This window comes from Acomys russatus, chromosome 5 (genome assembly GCF_903995435.1).
Source record: "Acomys russatus chromosome 5, mAcoRus1.1, whole genome shotgun sequence".
NCBI classification, from domain to species: domain Eukaryota; kingdom Metazoa; phylum Chordata; class Mammalia; order Rodentia; family Muridae; genus Acomys; species Acomys russatus.
In genome coordinates, this window is record NC_067141.1 from 63,252,065 (window position 1) to 63,277,335 (window position 25,271).

Here is a 25,271-nt window from a genome sequence, read left to right on the forward strand (position 1 = left end):
CTACCTGTTGTTATGACTGCCTGAGGTTATGACTACCTTGTTATGCGTGCCTTGCAACCGTGTGTTTGTTTCAGGAGGTTGTTAGGACTAACTTGTTATGCTTATTTTCTGCTCCTGTAATCCTGACTGCTTTACCCACTGGATCTCCCCATTTAGAAACTCCCTACCTCTGAGCTATAAAAACCTTGTCTTAGCACTTGGGAGGCAGAGGCAGGCAGATCTCCATGAGTTCAAGGTCAGCCTGGTCTACAAAGTCAGTCCAGAACAGCCAAGGCTACACAGAGAAACCCTGTCTCAAAACAAACAAACAAACAAACAAAAACAAAACACAAAACACCAAAAAAACAAAAAAAAAAACCCAAAACAAAAAACAAACAAAAAAACCCCTTGTCTTGTTCCCCACTTTTCAAGGCTGAGCTGTCCCAATCCTGCCTTGGGGGGGAGGCAGCCTGTTTACACAAATTTTAAAAGGTTGCTTTAGTTAATTGTTTGCTTTAATTAATTTGGTATGATAATGTGGGTCAGTGGTCTTTCTCCTCTCATTTGAGATAAACAGAAAGACAAAGTTGACTGGATCCTGAAAATGTGGTCATGCATCTGGTTCTGACAGGGGTAGAGGTAGAATGAGCTGAGTTCCACATCCTTTACATTGCTGGGGAGGCCGTGAAGCAGTCAGGACGAAAAGCGGGAGCTTTCCAGCACAGCCGGCACTACACAAAGAAACCCTGTCTTGAGAAACCAAAAAAAAGAAAAAAGGAAACAAACAAACAAAAACAAGATCTGCAGGCAGCTCCTTGTTTTCAGAGCAAAGACATCAAGGGATTGAGAATTTGCTGAGTGAGACATTAGGTGTCCTGATGAAATGAGTTTGAAGCCCGGTCCTTTCATGAGCCCCAGTTTTCTCTGTGATGTATTATATTAATATTTATATTAAAAGATGTCCTAGCCAGCCCTGGTGGGATACACCTGTAATGTTGCCACTCCAGAGATTGAGATAAGTTGACAATGTGTTCACAGCCAGCCAGAGCAACAGTGTCATGGAGCAACTGAATGCCTAGAGTGCCATATTGGACAAAAAAAAAGTGATAAAAGCAAGGCAGTGGTGGCGCACACCTTTAATCCCAGCACTCGGGAGGCAGAGGCAGTGGATTGCTGTCAGTTCGAGGTCAGCCTGGTATACAAAGTGAGTCCAGTACAGCCAAGGTAACACAGAGAAACCCTGTCTCGAAAAGCCAAAAAGAAAAAAGGCGGCGGGGGGTGGGGGTGGGGGGGAGTCATAAAAGATGGTATGGCATTGAAAGTTTTTTTTTTTTCTTGAATTTTCTAGTGTCCTGATTATAGTCTCTGGTTTATAACTCAAATGGATCAATGAGACATATGAACAATTTTGCCACCATTTTCTTTGCTATCAGTTCTAAAGCTAATTGTACTGATATGAGTTTGTGCTTTCCTTTCTTTCCTTTTTCTTTTTTCTTCTTTTGGTTTTTCAAGGAAGGGTTTTCCTATGTAGCCCTGGTTGTCCTGGAACTCACTACATAGACCAGACTAGACTCAAACACCAGGCTCTGCCTGGGATTAAAGACTGTGCCACCACTGACCTGCATGTACTGTTTGGGATGCTTTGGGGCTTCCACAGTCTCCTGGGACCAGCTGCTCTATCCACCACTCTATCCACGTCCTCCACTTTTAAATATCCAAAGGCAGTAAGACCTGAGTCATACCCCAGTAACCTGCCCTTCAGAAGAATAGTGTGAGGCTTAGCTCAGGCAGCAGGAAACAGAAAGTCTGCTGGCTTTAAATCAAACGCACCAGAAGGGGACACGCTGCCTGGGGAAATGCCAGGACTCTATGAATCAAAGACTCACAGCAACATTAACCATAGAGCTCCTTCCTGGGTGAGGAGAGAGCAGCAGCAGGGGGCCTGCGGGGTAGAGCAAGTCTTTCTTACCTTGCAGCCTGGCCAGGCAGTCACTTCTTAACTACAGAATGTTTGTCTCCCAAGAACAAAGGGCCCCCTAAGAATGCTGATGTCTGACATAGTAGGACAAAAGGAAGCAGACCAGAGGGACTTCAGGTTCCTAGAATGGGCAGGACTTCCTGGCCACAGTGAGGTAGGGGGTTGTGGGGGGTAGGGGTGGCGGAAGGTGGGTTTTGTTTTGTCTGCTTGATCAGTGGATGCAGCCGGTAGAAGCTCTGTATTTCCTCAATAGCTTCCAGACCAGGATCTTGGCTCCCAAGAGCTGCTAGAACAATCTCTGCCCATTCACTTAACTTTCTAATCTAACATTAGCCTCACTCTGCGTAAAATCATGACTAACAGCTATTCAGACAGTGGATGTCAGTCATTCCAAATAACCCCCTTCAAAGGTTATACACATGGAGACTTTATTTGAGCGTACACTCGCGCATACTCCACTCACCAATAAAAAAAATTTAATTAAAAAAATTTTTTTTCCAGACAGTGTTTCTCTGTGTAGTCTTGTCTGGCCTGGACTCACTTTGTAGACCAAGCTGGCCTCGAACTCACGGCGATCTGCCTACCTCTGCCTCCCAAGTGCTGGGATTAAAGGCATGCTCCACCTTTTTTGGTTGTTTTTAATTCAAAACCAAACAGATTAAGAAGCACTGATGAAGCTCAGGGCTTTGGTTAAAGGTCAAAAGAGACAGTAACGATATGCCAAAGGCAGTTGCTTTAACCTGGAGCCTAAGAAAGCAGTTGAGGCCATGGAAAATTCAGACAGCACGTTCTTCATTGGCAAAGGAGGTGCAGACCACAGCACAGATCTCAATACGACTTTCTTTAGACTTCAAAAAGTCTATGTTCTGAGCCCAGCAGACCAGAGGGTGCCGTGATACGGCGGTGACATGTGTTTACCCAGACGCTGCTAGAGGAGGCATCATGTTTCCCGGATCAGCACCAGGTACTGATGTAGGTGAGTCCCCCTGGAGAAAAACAGCAGAAGGGTCGTGTCTCCAGAAGCCTGGCTTTGCCTCTTGTGTTGAGTGGAGCACAGAGGACTTGCGCAAGCCTCTTGTTATACCCATTACCCTCCGGAAGCCTCATAGAGTGGCCCTGCTCTCCGCCGGGGAATGGTGGGAGGCCGAACTTACACAATCATTCTGCACAAGCTCTCTCTGCTCTTCAAGAACCCGACTCACCCTAACCACATGACCATCTTAATATCCAGTCACACCTAAGTCTTCTCTGAAATCAGGAAAACCAGGTACTTCTCTGCCTTTCTAACACTGAAGCCCACTCTCATGTAAAATCTTTGCTCCTCATGGCCAGCTTTCTTGTTTTGGGGAGCAGGTGGAGGTTGAACCTAGGATAATTGTTGCACACGGAAGGGCTCTAGCAGTGAGCTACATTACCCAGTTGCATTTTCTCTTACACAAATATCTTCTCTGACCCTAAACAGTCAATGCTCAATGAAATGAGATGATATCATGTGTTTTTAGTTTCCTTTGTGCTAAAACTGGGGGAAATGTCACCAAAGTGGGAGTGTGGTGTAACTGTAGCTAATCTCTGTGACACAGGCAACTATCTGCTCTGTACGCTCACAGGGGCAAACGTGTCAGGCTGGGTTTGAGGCTCCAAGGAGCTGAGACTATCTTGAAGACACAAACAAAGCCCCAGTCCTCTTCGCAAAACTCCGATCTGTTCCTGGGTCACCCTTTCAAAGCCATGTGTCACAAAGCCATGTGTGTCACAGAGGCCTCACAAAGGGGAGTCAGTGCTCGGTGCTACAGTCCCGGCACAGTAAGCACAGGCCCTGGGCTCAACTCAAAACCAGAACAAAACAACACAATAGCAAAAATAACAGAACGGCCATCCCATGCTGTGTCAGCTCACCGATTTAGGCCCAAGTAAGGATATTGGGAGGACCACAGGGTCATCTTTTTCTGGGCCACTTTGCATAGGGAACAAACAGTGAGTAACCAGGACCAGGATATAAGACCAGTGAAAAAGAAGAAAGGAAGGGAACTAAGGGGAAGGGCAGAGAAGTGCCCAGAAGTACTCAGGACACTTACTCCTTTCTTAGAGAAATTTGGAGGGCAGCAGGATTCCGCTATAGCCTGTGATCTCTGACACGTACACATACTTAAAGTGAAGTGGATTTCACAGCATAAAATTAGCTATATTAAGTCAAACACTGCTGTGACATTTAGTGCATTCATAATAACGTGCAAACACCACCTTTAGTTCTAAACCATTTTCATCTCCCCCCAGAGAAAACCCACACCCAGTGAACAGTGGTCCCCTCCCCCAACTTCAGCTCCACCCAGCTCCTTGTGCCTTGTAACAACTAACACTCTGTCTCTAGGATTTACCTGGTTGGTGATATTTCACAGAAACGGAATTGTACAGCTTGCTGTATTCTGTGGCTCTCCTCTCTCAGCATGACTTTTTGGGCACCCATTCATACTGTGATGTCTATCAATGCCTCGTTACCATCTGCTGACGACTCTTGGGTTGTACTGTGTACCCCAGCTGAAGTACTCTTTGTTGGTGTACAGCTGTCTCCGTCTTTCAGGAAGTGTGAAATGTGTTGCAATGAATATTTCTGTGCAAATATTTGAGAACCTGCCGTCAATAGTCTCTGTATGTAACCAAGAGTGGATGCCATTGCTCATATGGTAATTCTTCTTGTGGGACATCCAACTCTCTTTCACAGTGGCTGCACCGTTTTATATTCCCACCAGCAATGACTGTCCCCCTTGAGGATTCATGTGTCCATACAGCTGTGTCTTTTCTCCTCCCTTCCTCCACAAAAGCCAGCTCCCACAGATCCTCCGATACCCTCTTGCTCTCGGGGAATAGGATGGGGGAAATGCGCCTCTAGTTTCAGGACTCTGGTAGCATCTAGCCTTGTCTTTTCTACAGTAGGGCAGGCTGTCAATTCCCTGGATCATTAAGCTACACACTACAGTCATTTGTGTGACTCCTACTACGTCCCAACACCTCTGTGGTCTCTCTAAACTTCCCATTAAACTCCCACATAAGGAAGCTCGGGGCAGAAGAACCTCGGTGTGGAAACCTAAGTTCCAAGGTGCACACGTCCCAAGCATCAGCCTCCTCCCGCCCTGCCTCTCTGCAGGGGGCGGGCCTGGGAGCCCACACGCCTTGAGAGATCTAAGGAGAGGCGGCCCTTCCCCGGGGTTACTCTCGGTCAGCATCCACCCCGGGGTTACTCGCGTTCACTCGGCCCATAGCGCCTGACCCCGCGGAGCCAATCAACAGCCGCGCTGCGACTCTGCCGGCGCCGGCTCCAACCAGGAGGCCCCGCCCCTGCAGCCATGCTGCGCGCGGGGGATAAGGGTGGGGGGAAGGAGTGGCTGTGGTTCCTCTTCAGCACCCCCCTGCTTGGCTCCGCTAATGTTGGGGTGGGGGTAGGGTGAGAGCGCACCACGTAGTCATCATCCCAGGTGGATCTGATGGAGAGTTTCCTAGGGATACCTCCCACCCCAACCCACTACAGGTCTCCCTGGCCGAGGAGGAGAAACGCAGAGCAGTGGGCCCCACATGACCAGCTTTGCCCCACGGGTGACCTTGGGTATGGGCTCCAGCCCCCGATTGCCTCCTTCGTGGGGGGACCTGGCTAAGCAGAGCACGGTCTTACTGCTTCGTGCGGACATCTGTCACGTAGGAGGGAGGCAGGGCGCCAGTTCAAAGAAGGACCCGTAGTATGTCCTGGTAGCGGAAGAGGGTACCGAAACAGACCAAAGTATTTAAACCGATTCAGGCAGAGGTTACCGGGCCAGAGAGGAGAATGTGCGGGGGGGGGGGGGGGGGGGGCGGGCTGTGGGGGGGGGGGGGGTGGGGCTGTGAATGCCAGCCAGGCACGCAGAGTCTAGATTGCTTGGTGATAAGGGGTCATGAGATGTACTCAAGCAGGACAGGAAAATCCCTGTTTCAGAAAACCAACTGTGATGACCACAGCAGAGCAGAGGGGAACCAGATTAGGGCTGGAAGGACAGTCCCAGGCTTTGTTGGGACTCCTGTGAAGAGGATGGCAAAGGACATGTGAGGCCTTTAGGAAGAGAGTTAATGGCATTCTGTTGATGAGATCCGTGCTGAGTGGCTGACATGGAGAGGACTTTAGGTCTGAGTATCTCCAAGAACAGACCTTTACTTGTTTATCTGTGAGATGAATTAACCGGTTTGGGGGTGTATGGTTTTGGTTAATTTTATTTCGCTTTTTTGGTCTCAGAATGCAGACCAGGCTGGCCTTGAACTCAGAGATCCGATAGCTTCTGCCTCCCAAGTACTGGGATTAAAGGTATGCTCCACCACACATGGCTTTTTTTTTTTTAATGTAACATTTTTATTTCAAAGTATGACGACCAATCAATTGTTAATCACTTTAATATTGGGCATATTTTCTCAGATATTGGTAAGGTAACGTTATCATTTCAAGGAAACAAACGTATCCTAACTGCCATAATATTCTTTTTTTTTTTTTTTTTTTTTTTTTTTTTTTTTTTGGGACAAGGTTTCTCTGTGTAGCCTTGAGTGTCCTGGACTCGCTCTGTAGACCAGGCTGGCCTCGAACTCACAGCGATCTGTCTGCCTCTGCCTCCCAAGTGCTGGGATTAAAGGTGTGTGCCACCACTGCCCAGTACCCTACCAATGTATTCTTATGCTAAAGAACATGAGGAACCCAGCCTGGGCATAAGCCGGTTGACTAAAAGAGTCATTCCTGGAATTTGTACAGCAAACAGCATGCTGTAAGTGGAGTGCTGTGCGAATGTTCTGTGAAGGGCCCTGAGTACCCTGGCAACCCCCCATCCTCAGGAGCATCCCCCCACAACACACACACTTGGTTTTGAGACAAAAAACTGTAGCCCTGGCAAGCCTGGAACTCACTCTGTAGACCAGGCTGGCCTGGAAGCTCACAGCAAAGAGGAAAGAAAACTATTCCGAAATCTGGGAGAGATGGCGATGTTCCGTGTCAAAATAATCATAGCCCTCCCTGCACCAACAGGAAGGATGAGAGGATGCTAGGAGAAAGTAGAGGAGGACGGGGTCGGCCTAGTTTTGATACTCAACCATTTAAATAGCCCCGGGATGAAATCAGGAAGGGACAGTGGGAGACCGCTGACAATAAAGACACCCAGAACCACCCAGTGCCTTCCAGTCCTATGGTATCCTTGTTTGGGTGTTGGGGTATATAGGCCACTGTGGGTGGGGAGTTGAAGAAATACGAACTAAAATGTCTTAAACGATTTGGGGGACACCAGGCATAGTGTCACACAGCTGTGAACTCGGGAGACTAAGGCAGAAGGCTCAAGAGGTAAAGGCTGTATTTGACCAGAATGCATTATGTGTTCATACAGAGACTAGCAGGGCTGCATCGGGAGACCTGACAGAGAGACTGAGATGGAGAGATTAAGGGTCAGGTGTCCAGTGGACTTTGTTCACGCTAAAAAATCTCTTGAAACCAAGTGTGGTAGCATGCACCTTTGACGTTAGCTCTCAGAAGGCAGAGGCAGAGGGATTTCTTCAAGGTAAGGGCGAGAAGGGTCTGCACAGCAACTTCCAGGCCAGCAGGGCCCACATTAGGGAAAAACAACCCAAAAGTCTCTTCCAGTTCTGTTTTTCTTGAGATATGGTTTTTTACATAGCCGGGGCTAACCCACCTCTTGAGTATTGGGGTAACAGACACATGCTACCACACCGGGTTTTATGAAGCCCTGAGGATCAAAGCTCGGGTTTTGTGCAGCCAGGTGAGCCCTCTACCAACTGCGTTACATCTCCTCCCACAAATACATTTGGTCTTGTGTTATGGCCCAGTTAAAGCTGTACATGACTTAAAAGGTGAAATAAATTCATTAGGCTTGTCTTGGAAATGGTAGCATCGCCCCCTCTTCCTCCCCATTTTATTCCGCAGATGAACACCTTCGGATTATTTTCAGCTGACTCCTGACATTCCTTTCTGTATCTCTATATACATGCTTACTTTACTTAAGAATGTCATTTATGACCTCTCACCTTGGAACAACCACCGTGATGAGCACCATATACATACATTCAGATAGAAACATGTGTATTTCATTTTCTCCATCCTTCTTCTTCTTTTTCTTTTTTTTTCTTTTTCGAGACAGGGTCTCCCTGTGTAGCCTTGGCTGTCCTGGACTCACTTTGTAGACCAGGCTGGCCCTGAACTCACAGTGATCCTCCTGCCTCTGCCTCCTGAGTGCTGGGATTGAAGGCGTGCGCCACCACCGCCCAGCTCTCCATCCCCTTAATGTCATAATTTTAGTTGAATCGGTAACTGGTATTTGTACTACAGCGACTGGGTAAACATCGTTCACACAGTGGCTTCACTATTGCACAACTTTCTTTGTTCTGGACCCAGTCACTGCTTTTTTTTTCTCTCCTTCTCTACACACTCTTCTCATGCCACTCAACCCCTTCTGCCTCCTCACTTGTCGGGCATCCTTTGATCTCAGTGTCCTGAAGCCTGCAGCGCCCCCCCCCCCCCAAAAGCTCCAGCAAAGACAGGCCCTCTGAGCACATTGCACAGATCTTGTCTCCTGCACCTGCGCAGTGATTGTTTTCCCTCCTTAGTGTGGATCCTCTGCCCCTGGGTCTTTCTTAATCGTTTACTTTGTTGTTTTTGAAGACGCACACTCTCTATTAGTCATGGGAGAAACTGTTTTTAAGATGCTCTGTGTTCTTCCAAGTTTGCTATTCTATCGTCAAGGACGTTCACTGGGCCCTTCCTACTCAGAGATGTTTGTTCTTCAGAGCCTTTTGTTTGGTTTTGTGTTTGGAGACGATTTGTCTTGGCTGTCCTGGAACTCACTCTGTAGACCAGGCCGTCTTCGAACTCAGAGATCCGCCCGCCCACCTCTTCCTCCCAGTGTTGGCATTGAATGGCCATTTGCACACACTGCCTGGGTGTGTACTAATGCCCTTTTTATTTTCTTACTCTCTCTTTTTCTCTCTCTATCTCTTTCTGCTCTCACGTTCTTCTTCTCCCCTGCCCGTCTCTCTCTACTTGTGCTTAAGTTCTTTTGAACTTGGCTTTATTTGAACTTTTGAAGCCTTCTTGGAGATGGATTTGACAAGGAAAAAAAAAACACTAAGTGCATAAATTAATCAACTTTCTCTCTATAACATGCTTCTTGCCAGAACCAAAAAATTCTCATTAACTTTATCTGAGAACTGTGCCTATAAAATGAAAAGAGAGAGGAAAAGGAGAAAAAGGGAGAGGAGGCAAGAGTAGTTTTAAATTCACTTGTCAGAAAAATACAAATTTTGACCATTATGAAAATATGAACTTTGAATAAGTTGACTGTGACATCTTGGCTTTTGTAGAGCAAAATGAATCACATGGAAGACCATACCCCCAAAAAGCAGCGAGGGGCATTCTAGACAGAGCCAATACAGGGACATGTCTATTCCAATATGTTGAAGGGATGTCACACTACCCAGGTCTGGCCATCTCCACTTGTGACATGTGGCTCTAAAATGACTGCTGAGCACATGTTTTCCCTTACCTAAATTATCCCTGTGCCGACTGGTTTATGAAATACTTAATAGTGATTCATGGTGATGTGAATGACACAGGGGCAATTTACTTATTTTAGACTACGTTTTACAATGTAGCCTAGGCTTGTTTTGAGTCCAAGTTCCTCCTACAGAAATTACAGGGGTGAACAACAGCACCAACTCTTTTATTTTTCCTTTTATTTTCTTTCCTTTTTTGCAGCGCTATTGGTAGAAAAGGCGTCTTGCACATGCTAAGCAAGTAAACTAACACTGAGCTATATCCCCAGCCCACAGACAGCTTATTAAGTTATACATTCTTAATTTCTCTTTTTAGAATAATGAAGCAGAAAACAAAAGATGTCCCTAGCAAGGTAAGAAACGCCCACCTGTGCGCTGCGCTGGGCTCCAGGGGAGAGCGGAGTAGCAGAATTTTACCACAGCTTAGAATTGCAGCCTGAAGGTGATGGGTTCAGAATGGAGATTTAGAGTGAAGTTTGTAACAGAAGGAAATTGTGGGAAGCCTGTTAGATAAAACGAGTTCGGTAGAAAGGATTCCAGACTTATACAATTCTGGAAGAGCCTTCCCAGCATGGGGGCCACCAATTTTAAAAAATAAGAAAATAAGATACCAGGCAACAGATATTACTATATAGAGGTTTATTAAATGAGCATGGGGAGAAAAGGAAAAGGGGGGAGGGGTACCCCAGAGAGAGACAGAGACAGAGACAGAGGAAGAGAGAGAAGGAAGAGAGGTGAGAGAGAGAGCCATGAAGAGGGTTTGGCCTTTTATAATCTTGGGTAGGGCCATGCCCAGTGGGAGGTAGGCAATGACATCACAGGTAAGCGGTAGGCAGACTGAGGCAGAATCCTAACATATAAGGGATTCTAAAACAAGCTAACGAACTTTTCAATGAAATTAGAATAGAATGTTCTTTTACCTTAACATGCATACCTTCCTAAACTTGAAGGCTAGTGTTCTTGAGTAAGATTTCTCAAATGGTTCAGAGCTCTACAGCAGAAAGGAATGGTATGGGCAGAGCTGACCTTCAGTCCCTTGCTCTAGCCCCTTCCAGAAGGAGGATTCCCAGAGCCTGGGAAAACATCCCTTCCTTCAGCAGCCACTCACCTTCCATGCTGTCCTTGGGGTTCAATGCCAAGCACCAGCCTTCTCCTCCAGAGGGTGGGGGGGGGGGGGGGGGGGGGGGGAATGAAGTATGCTTCCCCCACTCAGGCTCTGGCACCAAGTGCCAAACAGTATCCTGAACAAGGACTGGAATTATTTGTGAAGGAAAGAAAGGGCAGGGAAAGGAAGGGGGGGGGGGGGGGGAGAAGGGGGGGAGAGGAGAATGGGAAGAAAGAAGGAAAGGGGAGGGGAGTGAAATGGGTAGAAGAGTGAATTTAAAGATCATTATTAATTTACTTTCCTTATGGAGCTTATAGGAACAGCCTGGCCTAATTCCACATTAGAAAATGCTTACTTTGTATCTGAACACGATGGGGAAGAAAACTGCTTACAGTAATGCTGAGTCTTTTCTCTCACTGGGAAGATGTGTTCACACGGTGACAGTCATTTAACACGGAAAAACCGAGAAGGGCATTTCTCTAGCAAGATCTTTGCTGAGCCAGGTTGACGCAAGCTCAGAGTCAGGTATGTGGCCCTCCCCACTCTGTTCTCTTTGCCTGGCTAGCTCCTGCCTTGGGCTTAGAAATGAGAGCTAGAAAAACATGCCTCTGTGTAGGACTTACTGTAAGGTCCCAAAGTGAGGCTAGACAAGGGCGTCCCCATCCAGCTGCCACATCTCCACTCCCCACTTCTGCATACCTTGAGATTCCTATGACTTGCCACCTTGGCTAAGAAATAAAAAAACCAAACAAATAGCCGGGCAGTGGTGGCGCACGCCTTTAATCCCAGCACTCGGGAGGCAGAGGCAGGCGGATCACTGTGAGTTCGAGGCCAGCCTGGTCTACAAAGTGAGTCCAGGATGGCCAAGGCTACACAGAGAAACCCTGTCTCGAAAAACCAACAACAACAACAAAAAAACCAAACAAACAATACCCACCCCAATATGCATTTTTCAAAACACCTTTGTTATATGTTCATCTATTGCTTAAAAGAGAATGGTCCTAGCTGGGGTTAGTGGCACACACTTTTAACCCCAGCACTTGAGAAGCAGAGGTAGGCCAGCCTATTTTACAAAGCGAGTCCAGGACAGCCAAGGCTACACAGAGAAACCCTGTCTTGAAAAAAAAATGTCCTGAAGCCTGGTGTGGTGGCACAGGCCTTCAATCCCAGCACTCAGGAGACAGGCAGGCGGATCTCTGTGAGTTTGAGGCCAGCCTGGTCTCCAGAGAGAGTTCCAGGACAGCCAGAGCTGTTACACGGAGAAACGCTGTCTCGAAAAACAAACAAACAAACAAAACAAAAAACAAAAAAAGAAAGAAAAGGAAAAAGTCTCCTATTTGTGATTTATGTGACAAGTTCAATGAACAAAGACTCACTTAAAGCTTCTCTTGGGTCAGGCACTCAAGTCCTATCTTCTTAGTAAATCTCAGTACAAATGCCAGAAAAGCAGAAAGCAGAAACCACACAAGGCTTAAAAAGAGTATTTGACACAGGGAGCCAGCCTGGTAAACCATTGGGTGATTTAAAAACAAAGAGACAGACAGATCAGGAACCAGTGAGGTCACCAGTGGGTTAAGTTTGGAGGGGCAGAATGCTCTAGGCAAAGGCAAAGGAATATTTTTAGGTTTTTATAGTGAAATATCAATGAGGACATTTAAGGGAGATATAGCGGGGAAGGACCAGGATCCGGGGCCTCCACAGGCATGGGAAGATGTGCAGGCTTCATGCCATGGCCAAGAGGAACTCCGGACAATTAACTCATTTAAGATGCCTAAGTGGGGGCTATTTTATTCTTACTCTCTTGAGTTGAAGGGTCAAAAGTAAAAGCTGTCATATAACCTTGTGTCCTTTTCCATACAGGAGCGTTCAGAGTCCCCATCTCCATCCTCCAAGCGTACACTGTGCATCGCTGTGCCAAAATAGCTCTCCACTGCCTCACTGCACACTCAACTGTAGACATTTATCATGTTGCCTAACCTTTTGACTTGATGGTCACTTAATACTTCTCCATGCCAAATTTCATGCTGTCGCCGCCATATTCCTACCACAAAGCTGTGTTTTGTGCGCTGTCAGGAGCTTCTGAAGTTGGCGCACATGGGAGGAGCCAGGCGCACATGGGAGGAGCCAGGCACACATGGGAGGAGCAGGCGGCATCCTAGCTTGCTTAGCAGCAGTTAGATTGTCTCCCACCTTTTTCTTCCTAGAACTCATTCTCCCTAACTCAGCCCTTTTCTAGGCTCCCAGAGCTTCCTCCCCAGGGCAGTAACCTGTCTTGGAGAATAATGTGGAACTCCTGTTCTACACGGATGTCTTGGGAGACCTCCCAGCTTTCTCTGATAGAATGCAATGGCAGCTGGCTTAAGTAACATCGCCAACCAGCCCTGGGCACTGATGCCAGCAGCACTGTGGACTGCAGGCTGAGTAAATGTAAGGGCAGGTGGCAGATGCGGAGCTGTCTTCAGCAGCAGTTAAAGCATTCCAAAGGACCCCTTGCATCTTCATCCCAAAAGAGGGCGATGCTTTTGAAATCTGACCTCATGTGGTGAACCGTCTTCAGTAGCTTGGAAGGTGGTTCCTCACCTTCATGGATGATATGTGTGTCCTAATAAAAGAGACTCCAAGGGGCTGGAGATGTGGCTTGGTTCAGCAGTTGAGAGCATTTGCTGTTCTTCCAGAGGACCAAAGTTTGATTCTGAGCACCCACATTAGACTGCTCAACTCCAGCTCCAGGGTACCCACTGCCTCTGGTGTTCTCAAGCACCCACACTCATACGTACGTACTCACCTGCACACAGATATCCACATAATTTAAAATAATAATAAATCTTTTTTTTTTTTTCCAAAGAAAAATCCCAGAGACCAAGCTCACCCCTTCCCCATTGAAGACAGAGAAGAGATGGTCTCTTAGAAATCAGAGGCCCATTCTTGGCAGAATCAAATGGCTGGTGCTTTGATATAGATGCCTAGCCTCCAGAATTGTGAGAAAACGATTTCTGTTGTCCAGGCCTCACAGTCTAAGGGAGTTTGTTTTAGCAGCCAAGGACAAAGAAAACCAAACCTACAGCCGGTAAAAAAGAATCAAGCAGATGAGACATCACACAGACAACCCACAGGGGGGAGCAGCCCCTAGAGATAACCACCCAGCACTTCTGAGTGGCCACCAGCCCAACTGCCCTTTGCTGAGAGCACTTGGCCCCATTTAGCATTTCTGGCACTGGCTAGTGAGCCAGGCCTGGAATGGAGGTATCTGGTCACTAGCCAGAGAGTCGGCAAGCCCGAGACCAGAAGGCATGTGTTGGTCTCAAGAAATGCCTGGAATCTCACTTGTCAACCCTTTTCCTAGAGGTGGGCGATGCAGTGATGGGGTGAGCTGGACACGGAAGCCGACTGTGAACGCATGGCCTGCAAGGCTACAAGTTCTCTTGAGAGAGTTAACACAGGCCCAGAGAAGACAGGACTGTGAGGGAAGGCGTGTGAGGTCAGAGCACCTCAGAGTCCGCCCAGCAGGCCCTGAAAGCTTGGCCACCAGCTTCACCTTGGTTGTGCTGACGTAGCCGCATCACTTGCTGGCTGAGGAGACCTCTGGCAAGCTATCTCACCTGCTTATGTCACGTTCCCCCTGTTTAAAGTGGAAAGATGGAGTGAGTACCCACTGTGCAGCCACAGTGAGGCTTCCAGTAATAATTCAACACCCACTCTCTCTCTTTTTCGTCCCTCGGCCTGATGCTTCCCGGTTTTTTTCCACGTAGAAAACTGCGAACTTCCAACCTAACAGAGTCTCCCAAAGGTGCCACGTGCATTCCAAAGGCAGGCGTGAATGGGGAGTGGGAATGGATAAAGCTGACTGATGGCAGCTGTGCCCTTGGAGTGTGCACAGTGACCACTGTGACTGAGCCTAGTGTGAATGGGCAAGCCACAGATCTATGAAAGCTTGATTATGGCACCAGAGCTCCGGGTATTATCTGGTAAACGTCCTGGAGCTGGTGGGCTACGCTGAACCATTGTTCCAACAGGGACTACAGAGGCGCCTGTTGAGGACGGAGGCGGGCTGTAGGCCCCTCTCAGCTTTGCTCTCCGTTGGTGGTAGCCATTTCCCCTCCCGCGCGCCTCTGGAAATGCAAAGACCGGATGGAGTTGCCAGTGGTCGGTGCTGTCGTGGCTTTCCCAACCATGCAATCTCTATGTGCCCCACCGAGTCTTCCTGGCCTGGTAGCCAACCCCCACTGCTGGATTGGGTTTTCTCTTCCAGAGAAAGCGCCGAAGCGCCCCTGTGGCAGGGTGGGGGCTGGGTGGAGGACCAGCGGGGGATGGGTGAGAAGCCAAGAGGCAGAAAAAGAAGGGAGGAGGGGGAGGAGGAGCCGGGGGCAGAGGGAACAGCAGATTGTACAGAGCCAATGAGAACAGCAGGACGAGGTGGTACCAAATTCCCATCGGCCAATGACTAGCCAGAGTTTACGAAAGCCTCATTAGCATCGCCCCCCTCCGCCTGGCTAGGGATGGGACAATGCGGTGTTAGTGTCTGCAGTATTCCGACTCTTGGACACTGGTGGCTGCAAGCTGCGTTTTTGGCGTCCTCTCACACTTCCTATCCTTGTCTCCGCCCGCGGCTGCCTTGGCCAGCCAGTTTTTGATTTTTAATCTGGTTACTGATCAATAAACCGAACCTAAGGAAGTACAGGACACGATTACCCCACTGCCAGCTCTGGCCCGGGGCTTGTACAGCCCAGCGGGCTGCAGAAACTTAGTCACTGCACCCTCAGTCCCTGAGATCTGAAGCTCGTTGCACGTTCTCATCCTTGGGAACGTGATCCCAGCATCCGACGCCAAGATGCCGGCCCACATACTGCAAGAGGTGAGCTCCCCCAAATGGCCCCTCCCTCTCAGGTTGGCGGGTGCAGATTGGACTTGTAGGTGGGTGGCTGGTTGGGGGTTGGAGGGAGTTCAGAGCAGCAGTGAGCAGTTAGCCATCATTTCTGCGTTGCTCTTCTGGGGGAGGGGGCAATTAACCAGATTTTTACTGAGCGCAGTTGATCTCCTAACTTCTTAATCTTAAAGTAAAACTAAAGCCTGACCTTTTATCGATACGGACAGGTCTTCCTTTGTGAGTTGCTAAGGGTGCTGCTGGTAATAAAACATCTCTCCAAGCCCCTACAGCCTAAGATTTATTCCCGCCAGCGTGCACATTTCAGGAAACTTTCCCTTGTTCCACTTTGTGGTACCCTCCACAGTCATGCAACCTTTGGCACTGGGGGATGGCCGGTATTGCAGCGTTCCTGCAGGTAACCTTAGCTAGGAGTACCCCCTGCTGCCCCCACGCGTCTGCAGTCCTAATTCCCCACCCCCCTCTCCTTGCAGATCTCTGGCTCTTACTCGGCCACCACCACAATCACAGCGCCCCCTTCTGGGGGACAGCAGAACGGAGAAGAGAAGTTTGACAAGACCCCTCACCACTGGGGAGCAGATGTTCGCCCTGAAATAAAAGATGACTTATATGACCCCAGCTACCAGGATGAGGAGGGGCCCCCGCCCAAGCTGGAGTACGTCTGGAGGAACATCATCCTTATGGCCCTGCTGCACGTGGGAGCCCTGTATGGGATCACACTGGTTCCCTCCTGCAAGGTCTACACCTGCCTCTTCGGTGAGTAGTTCTCCCTTTGTCTGGAGCCAATGCCTCTGGTCTCTCCTTCTCTTTAAAGAGGTGGCCTCTGACCTAAGGCAGTGGTATTTTCTTTTTGGTTCCTGATGGACCAGCTGGGCTGGGAAAAGAGCCTAGTGGTATTAGAATGGTTGCGGGGGGGGGGGGGGGGGGGTGCAGTGCAGTGCGGGGACGAGGAAGACGACGTCTGAGTTATGAGAGTCTCCTAACATTTGAGGCTGAAGTCTCTGACAAGCTTCTGTATGAGTCACTTGATGGCACCTGTCCCAGCCCTGCCCAAAAAACATTAGAACAAAGAGCAAGACCACAGGCCTCAAGGACACCTGTTGAGTCCAGTGAGGGGACAGAGCCACGGGATACTATTTAAGAGGAGAGAGCTGGGGGGGGGGGGTTGTAAGTTCAACTGTTAGGATCTCCCTGCCTGGCGGGACCAGGCTGGTTTGCCTGCAGGAAGACGAAGAGGCTTTTGTATATCTTAGTTGAAAGATATATCCCAGTTAAATGGTACAGGGCACCAGGGTTTGGCACAAGCCCATGAGCAAACCATTCTTAAATAAAATAAGGGTGCAGGAGTGTTTCTCCTTCTATTTAGCCCCCTGCTGCTCTTCTCCTGTACCCACATAGCGCTGTGGCCCCTCCCCTTCAAACACCATAGCTAAAATGCCTCCTTGGTTGGGAACAGAGCCTGGAGTGGCCCTGAACTAACTGTTGCCACTAGAGTGTGCCACCCTGGTACTGACCTGCCTAACTGAGCTCCTCAGGGATCCATGGGTATTGGCTGGAGGCAGTGCTGCCCCCTAGATACCCACGTGTACTTTGCAGGAGGATTCACATCTAAACCCTGAACCCTGAAGGAGGAAGTGGAGGTCTGTGATGGGGGAGGGGGGCCTTGCTGCTCTCTGAGGGGCTATGAGCAAGGGGTTCTTCTGAGCAATGGGAGGTTTTCTGGAGCAGTGTCTGAGTGTAGGTACTAATGGAAGGGCTGGTTGTCTAAGAGTTAGCTGCCTCTACCTCAGTCTTAGATCCTACAGGCGATGAAATATCAAGTTTTCCTGATACCAGACATTTCTTTCTTTCTTTTTTTTTTTCCTTTTTTGGTTTTGTTTTGTGGTTTTGTTTTGTTTTTTTTCTTCCCAAGATAGGGTTTCTCTGTATAGCCCTGGATGTCCAGGAACTCTCTGTAGACCAGGCTGGCCTCAAACTCACAGAGATCCACCTGTCTCTGCCTCCTGGGTGCTGGGATTATAGGCGTGCGCCACCATCTTTGCCAAAAGTGGGAATGAATGCTTCTTTAGATTGGCTGTGTGCCCTGCCGGCCTTGTTTGGCTGCTTTAAGAGTCTTCTGCCCCTCTGTGGACTCTAACTCCAGAGCGGAAGCGACGTCTCTGGCAACACTGAGAACCTAAAACTCCCCCAGCTCGTTTCTGAGGTTAAAACTATGAGATGTTTTGTACCCACTATTGTGGATGCTTTTCTCTGGGAGACAGAGGAGGGACCTAAGTTTCCCGATTGCTAGGCTGAGAGGTGAATTGAAAGAGAGCTTGACTGCCGGCCTGAGTTCTTGTGTCTCTGGGTTTTGTGTGTGGTTGAACACTCAAACCCCACACCACTCTCGGTAACATCTGTGTTTTTGGATCCAGTTTGACTGGGTCACCTGCAGCAAGAAACATTTGGGTGTTTTGTTTGTTTCTTTGTTTTTTTTTGTGCTCAGCTCAGGGCTTTTGCTCTGCCCAAAGCCCTTCAGCGATGCAGGGCTCTGGTTACCCTAGGATTTTTCCAGGTACCGGGATGAAAGTCTTTTATCCCGTGGCCAGAACTTAGTATGCTGTCTTGCTCTCCTGGGATCATGTAGGAGGGATGGAACGGGGCAGGGGGAAGGGGAGAAGGAAGAGAGAGGGTTCTTATCTCTGCAGAGGGACAGAGCAGTTTGTACAGTGTGTGCTGTCTCCAATAGCAACTAAATTCTGCAGCCTGTGAAGGTCCTTCCTGTTGTTCCTTGGGAGGGAACCAGTATTAGCTATTTTTACCAAGGCCCCAGTCCCTGCTCCCTAGTTCTGCTAATGGAGGGGGCAGATGGGTACCCTGCTCTCCTTCTGAGTTAAGACATCACGACCGGCAGTTCCTGAGCTTGCATGTCTGAAGGCCAGGGAAGCAACGCTCATCTGCCAGTTTTGAGCGCAGTGCGGTGCATCTATCTTACAGTCAGGGCGAGATTCTAAATAGCTGGGGGCATGGCCAAGGAGAGATACGGGAACTGGGCACACAGATCCCGGGGGCTGGATGGTAGAACTGAAATAAGGAGTGGGGACCGGAAAACTCACCTTCAAATAGCACAGAGATTATGAGAAGGTTAGCATCCTCAGCAGTGTGTGAGCCACTACGCAACTTCTATGCTGCCACGGTGTTGAAATACTTTTGTACCTCTGGTAAAAAGCCTTGGGTATGGGTAGCCATTTGGTGTGTCACTGTTTTGGCTTCTCCAACTAGTCATTGCCCAGATTGTTCTGGCTGGTGCATAAAAAATGCCCTTGGGTATGGGTTGTAGGCTGAGGAAGTGCAGTTTCCTGACCAGAACATCGTAGAGGACGGTTAGAGGTCAGAGAAGGAAGATAGGCCCTGGGATGATGCCCTTACAGACAGACTCCTGATGACCAGTGGCACAGCGTGGTAAAAAATCTATGAAGTGTCACAGACTAAGGCATCCCAGGGCTTCAGGGGAAACTAGACCTTTACCCAGAGGCTAACGGAGAAGCTGGCTGGTGCTGGGAGCCAGTCTGCGGCATACTTCCCTTATGGAACTGGTCTGATGGTTGATGGCCCAACTTTCTTGTCCTACAGCATACTGGTATTACGTAATCAGTGCCCTGGGCATCACAGCCGGGGCTCATCGCCTGTGGAGCCACCGAACTTACAAGGCCCGGCTGCCCCTGAGGCTCTTCCTCATCATCGCTAACACCATGGCTTTCCAGGTAAGAAGCTGGTGCTGTGACTGTACCTCCTTCCATCACCCTTTCTGGTCCCTGGTGGTCCCCTGGGGTGCAGACTCAGTGCTGGAGTCCAGATACCCGTAGAGTCACTGGGAAGGGAAATAAGAAAAGATCCTCCAAGTGCTGGGTCGGGTTTCATCTTGAGGTCCCCTGTGGTGCCACAATAATAGGCCCGTTGTGGGTCTGTAGTATAAAAGATGGGGCACAGGAACCGGGGCTTCTGAGATCATAAGTAAACAGTACACACGTGCATTAGACTCCACCGCAGTGGGAGAGAAGGTGGTGTGTCACAGACTCTGAGGCTCTGTTGTTTTAGAACAAACACTAACCATTTAGATTAGCTCCTAATGGGCTGGGCGTGGTGGTTCACACCTTTAATCTCAGCACTGGGGAGGCAGAGGCAGGCGATCGCTGTGAGTTCGAGGCCAGCCTGGTCTACAAAGCGAGTCCAGGCCAGAGAAACCCTGTCTCGGGGGTGGGGAGGGGGCGAAATTAGCTCCCGAAGTCCTCACAGCGGTTTGAGGTAGTAGACAGGGTTGTTACTACCCCTCTCCAGATGTTCAAGCAACAGCTTAAAACGGTAGAGAATTGGGAGGGGGCCTGCGTGGTTTCGAAGCTTTAAGGACATAGGACAGCCAATGTTTGGGTTTAATTTGCAGTAAGAGGAAATAGGAAACCAAATTAGTCCCCTCTGCTTTGTCAAGATTTGACGTGCTCACCCAGATTCTCATGGTCATCTCTAGCCTACCGAGCAACTTTACCTTTTTTTTTTTTTTTGTCATTCATTTTTTTTAATATTTCATAAATGTATTGCTTTGTTTATATTTGTTAGTGTATATTTACATGTCCATGCTCACAGTTTCTGCCACAGATCATGTAAATGTCAGGAAATTTTTCAAAAGTGAATTTACTCTTCTTAACCAGTGGGCTCCAGGGATTTAATTAGGTTATTAGGCGTGGCAGAAGGTAACTTTGCCTATTAAGCCATCTCACTGACTCTGAGTTCAGTAATTTTTGAACATTATTTAGGTTAATTATTTTAAATTAACATTTTTCATCTTCGAGATGAAAAGATCAAAATTCAAAGTCTTGATAGTCAATTAATTTACTATGTGGGAAAGCCATGATTTGCAGCTACGACTATCTGATTCCAACTCGAGCAACTTTACCTTTAAAAGATTCCTCACATTCTTGGGGGACAGAGGGAAAGAAGAGACAGTGGTATGCTCCTGAAGGTGTGGCAGGGCCCAGAGGTGCTTTGGAAGTGTGCTATGGCCCTGAGTTCCATGCTGGCCTTGATACTGGGCAGGAAGGCCCAACACTCAGTGAAGGTGTTAGGATGGAGTTTCTCTACTGTTTTTACAGAGAAACACCCTAGGGTCCAAGACCATTTGCCTCAAACTCTGGGAGCCAGAAAATAAAACGTGCTCCCCTTGCAATCTGTCCATAGTCACTGGTTAAAAGCTGCTATGCAGATCATCAAAATGGCTCAGTGGGTAAAGGTGCCTTCAGTGCAGGACTGACAACCTGGGCTTGATCCTTAGTGCCTGTGGTAAGGAATGGGAAAACTGGTTCCTAAAAGTTGTCGTCTGACCGTACAAGGGCCGTGGCATGTATGCACCTGTATTCACACACGCATGTGCACATGCACACGCACACAGTTAACTTAAAACAAAACAAAACCCAAATGACAACATCTTACTCGCTAATGAAACGTGAGGACTGATTCACCAACACCACCTTTCGTATAGGAAGTGCCATGTTATTCCTGAGCTCTGGGACTTTAAGTTGTTTTTCTGTGTGTGCCTCTAACGCAAGTGTGAAGCAGAGGACCACTCCTCAGCTGCACGTATGCATTTTTTTTTTGAACTATGTCTTGAGGGTTTTGTGAGTCCTTGCAATCCCCCTGGGAGGGCATCTCTTCTCAATCCTGGGCTCTTCCTTCCCGTCCTTCCAGAATGACGTGTATGAATGGGCCCGAGATCACCGCGCCCACCACAAGTTCTCAGAGACACACGCCGACCCTCACAACTCCCGGCGTGGCTTCTTCTTCTCTCACGTGGGCTGGCTGCTTGTGCGCAAACACCCAGCTGTCAAAGAGAAGGGCGGAAAACTGGACATGTCTGACCTGAAAGCCGAGAAGCTGGTGATGTTCCAGCGGAGGTGAGTTGGGAAGGATGTGGCCCTGGGACTGTAAGGTTTATACTCTTTGCATTCTTAAACTAAGGAATTAGGAAATGAAAGCCGTGACTTGCTGGGCCCTACATGTTCGGATCCTTTAAAACCTATTTTTTAATGTCCTACAGGCCCCAGAGGTAAACTACTTTCTCTTTATGTTGTCTTATTGGACTCAGCTAACTGCAAAACAAAACAAAAACCCTGTTTATTTCCTTAGAGGGGGGAAAAGAGAGAGCTGAGTGTAATGGAGACCTTGCCTTGAAGTAGTAGGTAGCAGCCTACTAGGGGGCCGAGCCAAGTAGCCTGATAGTCACCACGCAAGTCAGGCTATGTCTATATCGGACAGATTTGAAGAGCAGGGAGATTGCTTGCTGACGAGGAAGGGCTTAGAAGGAAGTGGCGTCGAATCCATAGCTGCACGGAGACGTCTCGCGTGTTTCTGAGAGGGACTGTGTGCAGACGGAATGCTGTGAGCTAAAGCCCCGAGTGTTCCAGGAATGAGGCCCTCCTGCTTGAAATAACCAGCTGCGAGAGAGAAAAAGAACGATAAAGACAGGTTGCCTGCCAACGCCCTTCCTATGCGCAGGCTTCCCTAGCTAAGTTAGCAGCAGAATTCCTAAAGGCGTCTCCAGCGGCAGAAGGGGTGCTTACTCTTCGGAGGGGCACAAGTTACGTGGTAGGAAGGACCTACGCCGAGGAAGCAAGGAGTACATGCAGGGACCTTCCTAGGATGTGACAGGGAGATGACGCTACTGAAGGTCGCAGAGAGACAATTCTTTCGGCGTATCTGTGGCCTTGGCCACGTGATGAGGGAGGGGTGGTGTTGCAGTAGGGATCCTGAGGCCTATAGTTGGGGCAGGGTCACTCGGGGTTTTGGCGTGGGTCCCGCAGAGCCAGGGATGCTGGTGGCAGGAAATGGAGGCATGACACCACGCGCCGCATTGAGGCTTGCAGTGGTCATGAGAGAGAGAGACACAAAGGCAGGTGGATGGCAGCCCAGGAAGCAACTGTGGTAGTAGGAATCATCTATTGCATCCGCATTACCCCATCTAAACAGTGAGGTGACAGTGTTTGCTCTCAACTTTTCCACCACGTTCTTTCGGGCTGGTTCCTTTTATTCTTTACTCATGGGATAGGGGAAAAAAACAGGCCTGGCTGTAGGGAGTGGATAGTCCAGGAAGTGAAAGAGTCCTTGCTCCATACTAAGTGTGTGGTCGGTCTCTCCGTAGGTACTACAAGCCCGGGCTCCTGCTCATGTGTTTCATCCTGCCCACGCTGGTGCCCTGGTATTGCTGGGGAGAAACGTTTGTGAACAGCTTGTGTGTGAGCACCTTCCTGCGATACGCCGTGGTCCTCAACGCCACCTGGCTGGTGAACAGTGCCGCCCACCTCTACGGCTATCGGCCCTACGACAAGAACATCAGCTCTCGGGAGAATATCCTGGTTTCGATGGGAGCTGTGGGTAAGTCCCCACCGTGACCACATCTGGTGGTTTGCTGCTGGAGGTGCTTGACCAGGACGCAAGGAGATCTGGTTTTTGTTTATTCCCCATTAGGAGACCAGGGGTGTAATTTTATTGGGGAATCCTTTTGAAAGCCCAGAACTTCTGTGGAAAGGGTGAAAGTCGGACTATAATAGGCCTTTTTGAGGTCTCCGTTTTCTAGCTACCTCTGGCAGGTCTGTAGTCTCCTCACTCAGGGCAGAGGATCATGACTAGAAAAGCAGGGTCATCTCCATGAATGTAAGCTTTGTGTTTTTATTTAGCCATGCCGTATAAAAGGTAAGAATGACTGTAACTTAGTACAGTCAGTTTCAAGTACATCACGCTGATAGCACTTTTATTTCTATATAGTGTTCTTGGACACGACGCCTGTATGGTGCCTTTTCACTTTCTGCCACCTCTTTCCCCTTTTTCTTTTGTTTTTCTATTTTCTCCCATTGGGGAGTAGTCCTACTAGACAGATCACTTAATCATTGGTGGAACCTATGAACCCAGTGCCGGTGGTCAGTATGAATGGACATGCGCCTCTGCTCTCTGTGCCCACCTTTTCCTGGTCTTTCCAAGAACTGCTTGACAAAGGCCTTGAGTTAGGTTTCCCTACGCAGACCTGTGGCTTTTTTTTTTTTTTTTTTTTTTTTGTCTCAGTGATAAGAGCCATTGGTCATCTAATGACACTGTTCAGGTTGGTGCCCATCTTTGTATAACGCTTATTAGCTTAAGCTGTTATTAAAAGCAGCTTTTCTGGCTTGGCAAGGAGGTTCAAAAGGTAAAGGCTCTTGCCTGCCAAACTGACCAGACTGAATTTGATCCCCAGGGACCCTCATAGTGGAAGGAGATAGCCGACTTTCGCAAGCTGTCCTCTGACCTTCGCGTGCATGCTATAACATACGTGTGCATATACACATGCAAATACTGAAAGTGACTTTAAAATATTTTTCTTTGTATAACTAACATATGTCCCTCTTTTCAGAGACCTACCATTACAAATATTCTTTCATTTATATTTGAAATAAATTACAGTGCTAAGATCCTCTTACAAAAGGAATAATTTGGACAAGGTGTATAAATCCCATACTATAAATAGAGTTACGGTGCCTTTGAGGGTGTCTGTTTGCTCAGAGTAAAAGATGTTGGATTTGTGCAGTCACTCACCTGCAGTCTTGAATCTCCAAAGTTTGAGGAACCCACTGGTTAAGGGGTGTTCAAAGAGGAGGAAGCAGCAATCGCTGAGCCCCTAACACTCTCCCTGCTTCTGTTCCAGGCGAGGGCTTCCACAACTACCATCACGCCTTCCCCTATGACTACTCCGCCAGTGAGTACCGCTGGCACGTCAACTTTACCACGTTCTTCATCGACTGCATGGCTGCCCTCGGCCTGGCTTACGACAGGAAGAGAGTGTCCAAGGCTGCCGTGTTAGCCAGGATTAAAAGAACTGGAGATGGGAGCTTCAAAAGTGGCTGAGTCTGGGGTCTTCCAGTTTCTGATCCGAAAGCCAGCTTGGCAGAGGCTTAATGTTCTCTTAGTTAACTACTGACGCTAAAACGACGAAGTTAACCCATTCTGGTACAGTATTGTAAAATGGACAAGACCGAAAGTCAACAGCTCTTCCTTTTGATGCTAAGCTCATCTTCCCTTCTCTTTTCCCGTTGTCATTTCCTTTGCTTTGTCCCTGTTGACCTTGTTTTTTCATTGCCTCCCAAGCCAGCAGCTGTTCAGCCATAAGTCAGCGCTCACCCTCCACAGTATACCAACTTTTCAAGGGTCTAAAGTAAAGTTTTTCCCCCTACCCCCAACTCTTAAGCTGTTCTGAGTCAGAGATATAAGAAAATCTTCAGAGATTTCTCCTGTTATTTTTAGCCCAGGCTTTGCCAGATGGAATGGAAAAATAGTTTCTCTTGGCAGAGAACTTGCAAAGCAGGTCAGTCTTAAGGGGCCAAACTCCACGTGCAGGCTGTGATTCATCAAAGACGTGGGGCAGGGGGAATCTCTTGTGATGAGGCTTGGAGCCTTCCCACACAACATGCCTCCTCTCCTAATTCTGAGTAGGTGACAGCCATGGGACCCGATGGCACAAGAATACGGTAACAGCACACATCAGTATCTCAGTGTAGGTTAGATTGAGACTAAAAAAAAAAAACAAAAAACAAAAACAAAACAAAACAAAAAAACAATTTGTAAGAAAAGTAGTCTCTCCTGAAGAGGGATTTTCTTTTCCTTTAATAACAGGGACATAGGGCGAGGCACTTGGGAGGCAGAGGCAGATGGATTTCTGAGTTCAAGGCCAGCCAGGGCTAGATAGTGAGACCTTGTCTCACATAAATAATATA

The 25,271-nt window shown here is 48.4% G+C and overlaps 1 protein-coding gene across 1 annotated transcript; it reads left to right on the forward strand.

The window, feature by feature from the left end:
• The first annotated feature begins 15,104 nt into the window (after positions 1 to 15,104).
• LOC127189628 (stearoyl-CoA desaturase 2) lies at positions 15,105 to 24,708 on the forward strand. The gene is made up of 6 exons (XM_051146627.1): positions 15,105 to 15,474; positions 15,978 to 16,260; positions 19,117 to 19,247; positions 21,223 to 21,428; positions 22,673 to 22,905; positions 24,206 to 24,708. The coding sequence occupies exons 1-6, from the start codon at positions 15,451 to 15,453 to the stop codon at positions 24,403 to 24,405; spliced, it is 1,077 nt and encodes a 358-aa protein (XP_051002584.1). The 5' UTR covers positions 15,105 to 15,450; the 3' UTR covers positions 24,406 to 24,708.
• Positions 24,709 to 25,271: the final 563 nt, after the last annotated feature.

Excerpts from the sequence above, each read along its gene's own strand:
- LOC127189628 (XM_051146627.1), top strand. The coding sequence starts at position 15,451 with ATGCCGGCCCACATACTGCAAGAG. Across the intron at positions 19,248-21,222 it reads CTAACACCATGGCTTTCCAG|AATGACGTGTATGAATGGGC; the intron begins GTAAGAAGCTGG and ends CCGTCCTTCCAG. Across the intron at positions 22,906-24,205 it reads GGTTTCGATGGGAGCTGTGG|GCGAGGGCTTCCACAACTAC; the intron begins GTAAGTCCCCAC and ends CTTCTGTTCCAG.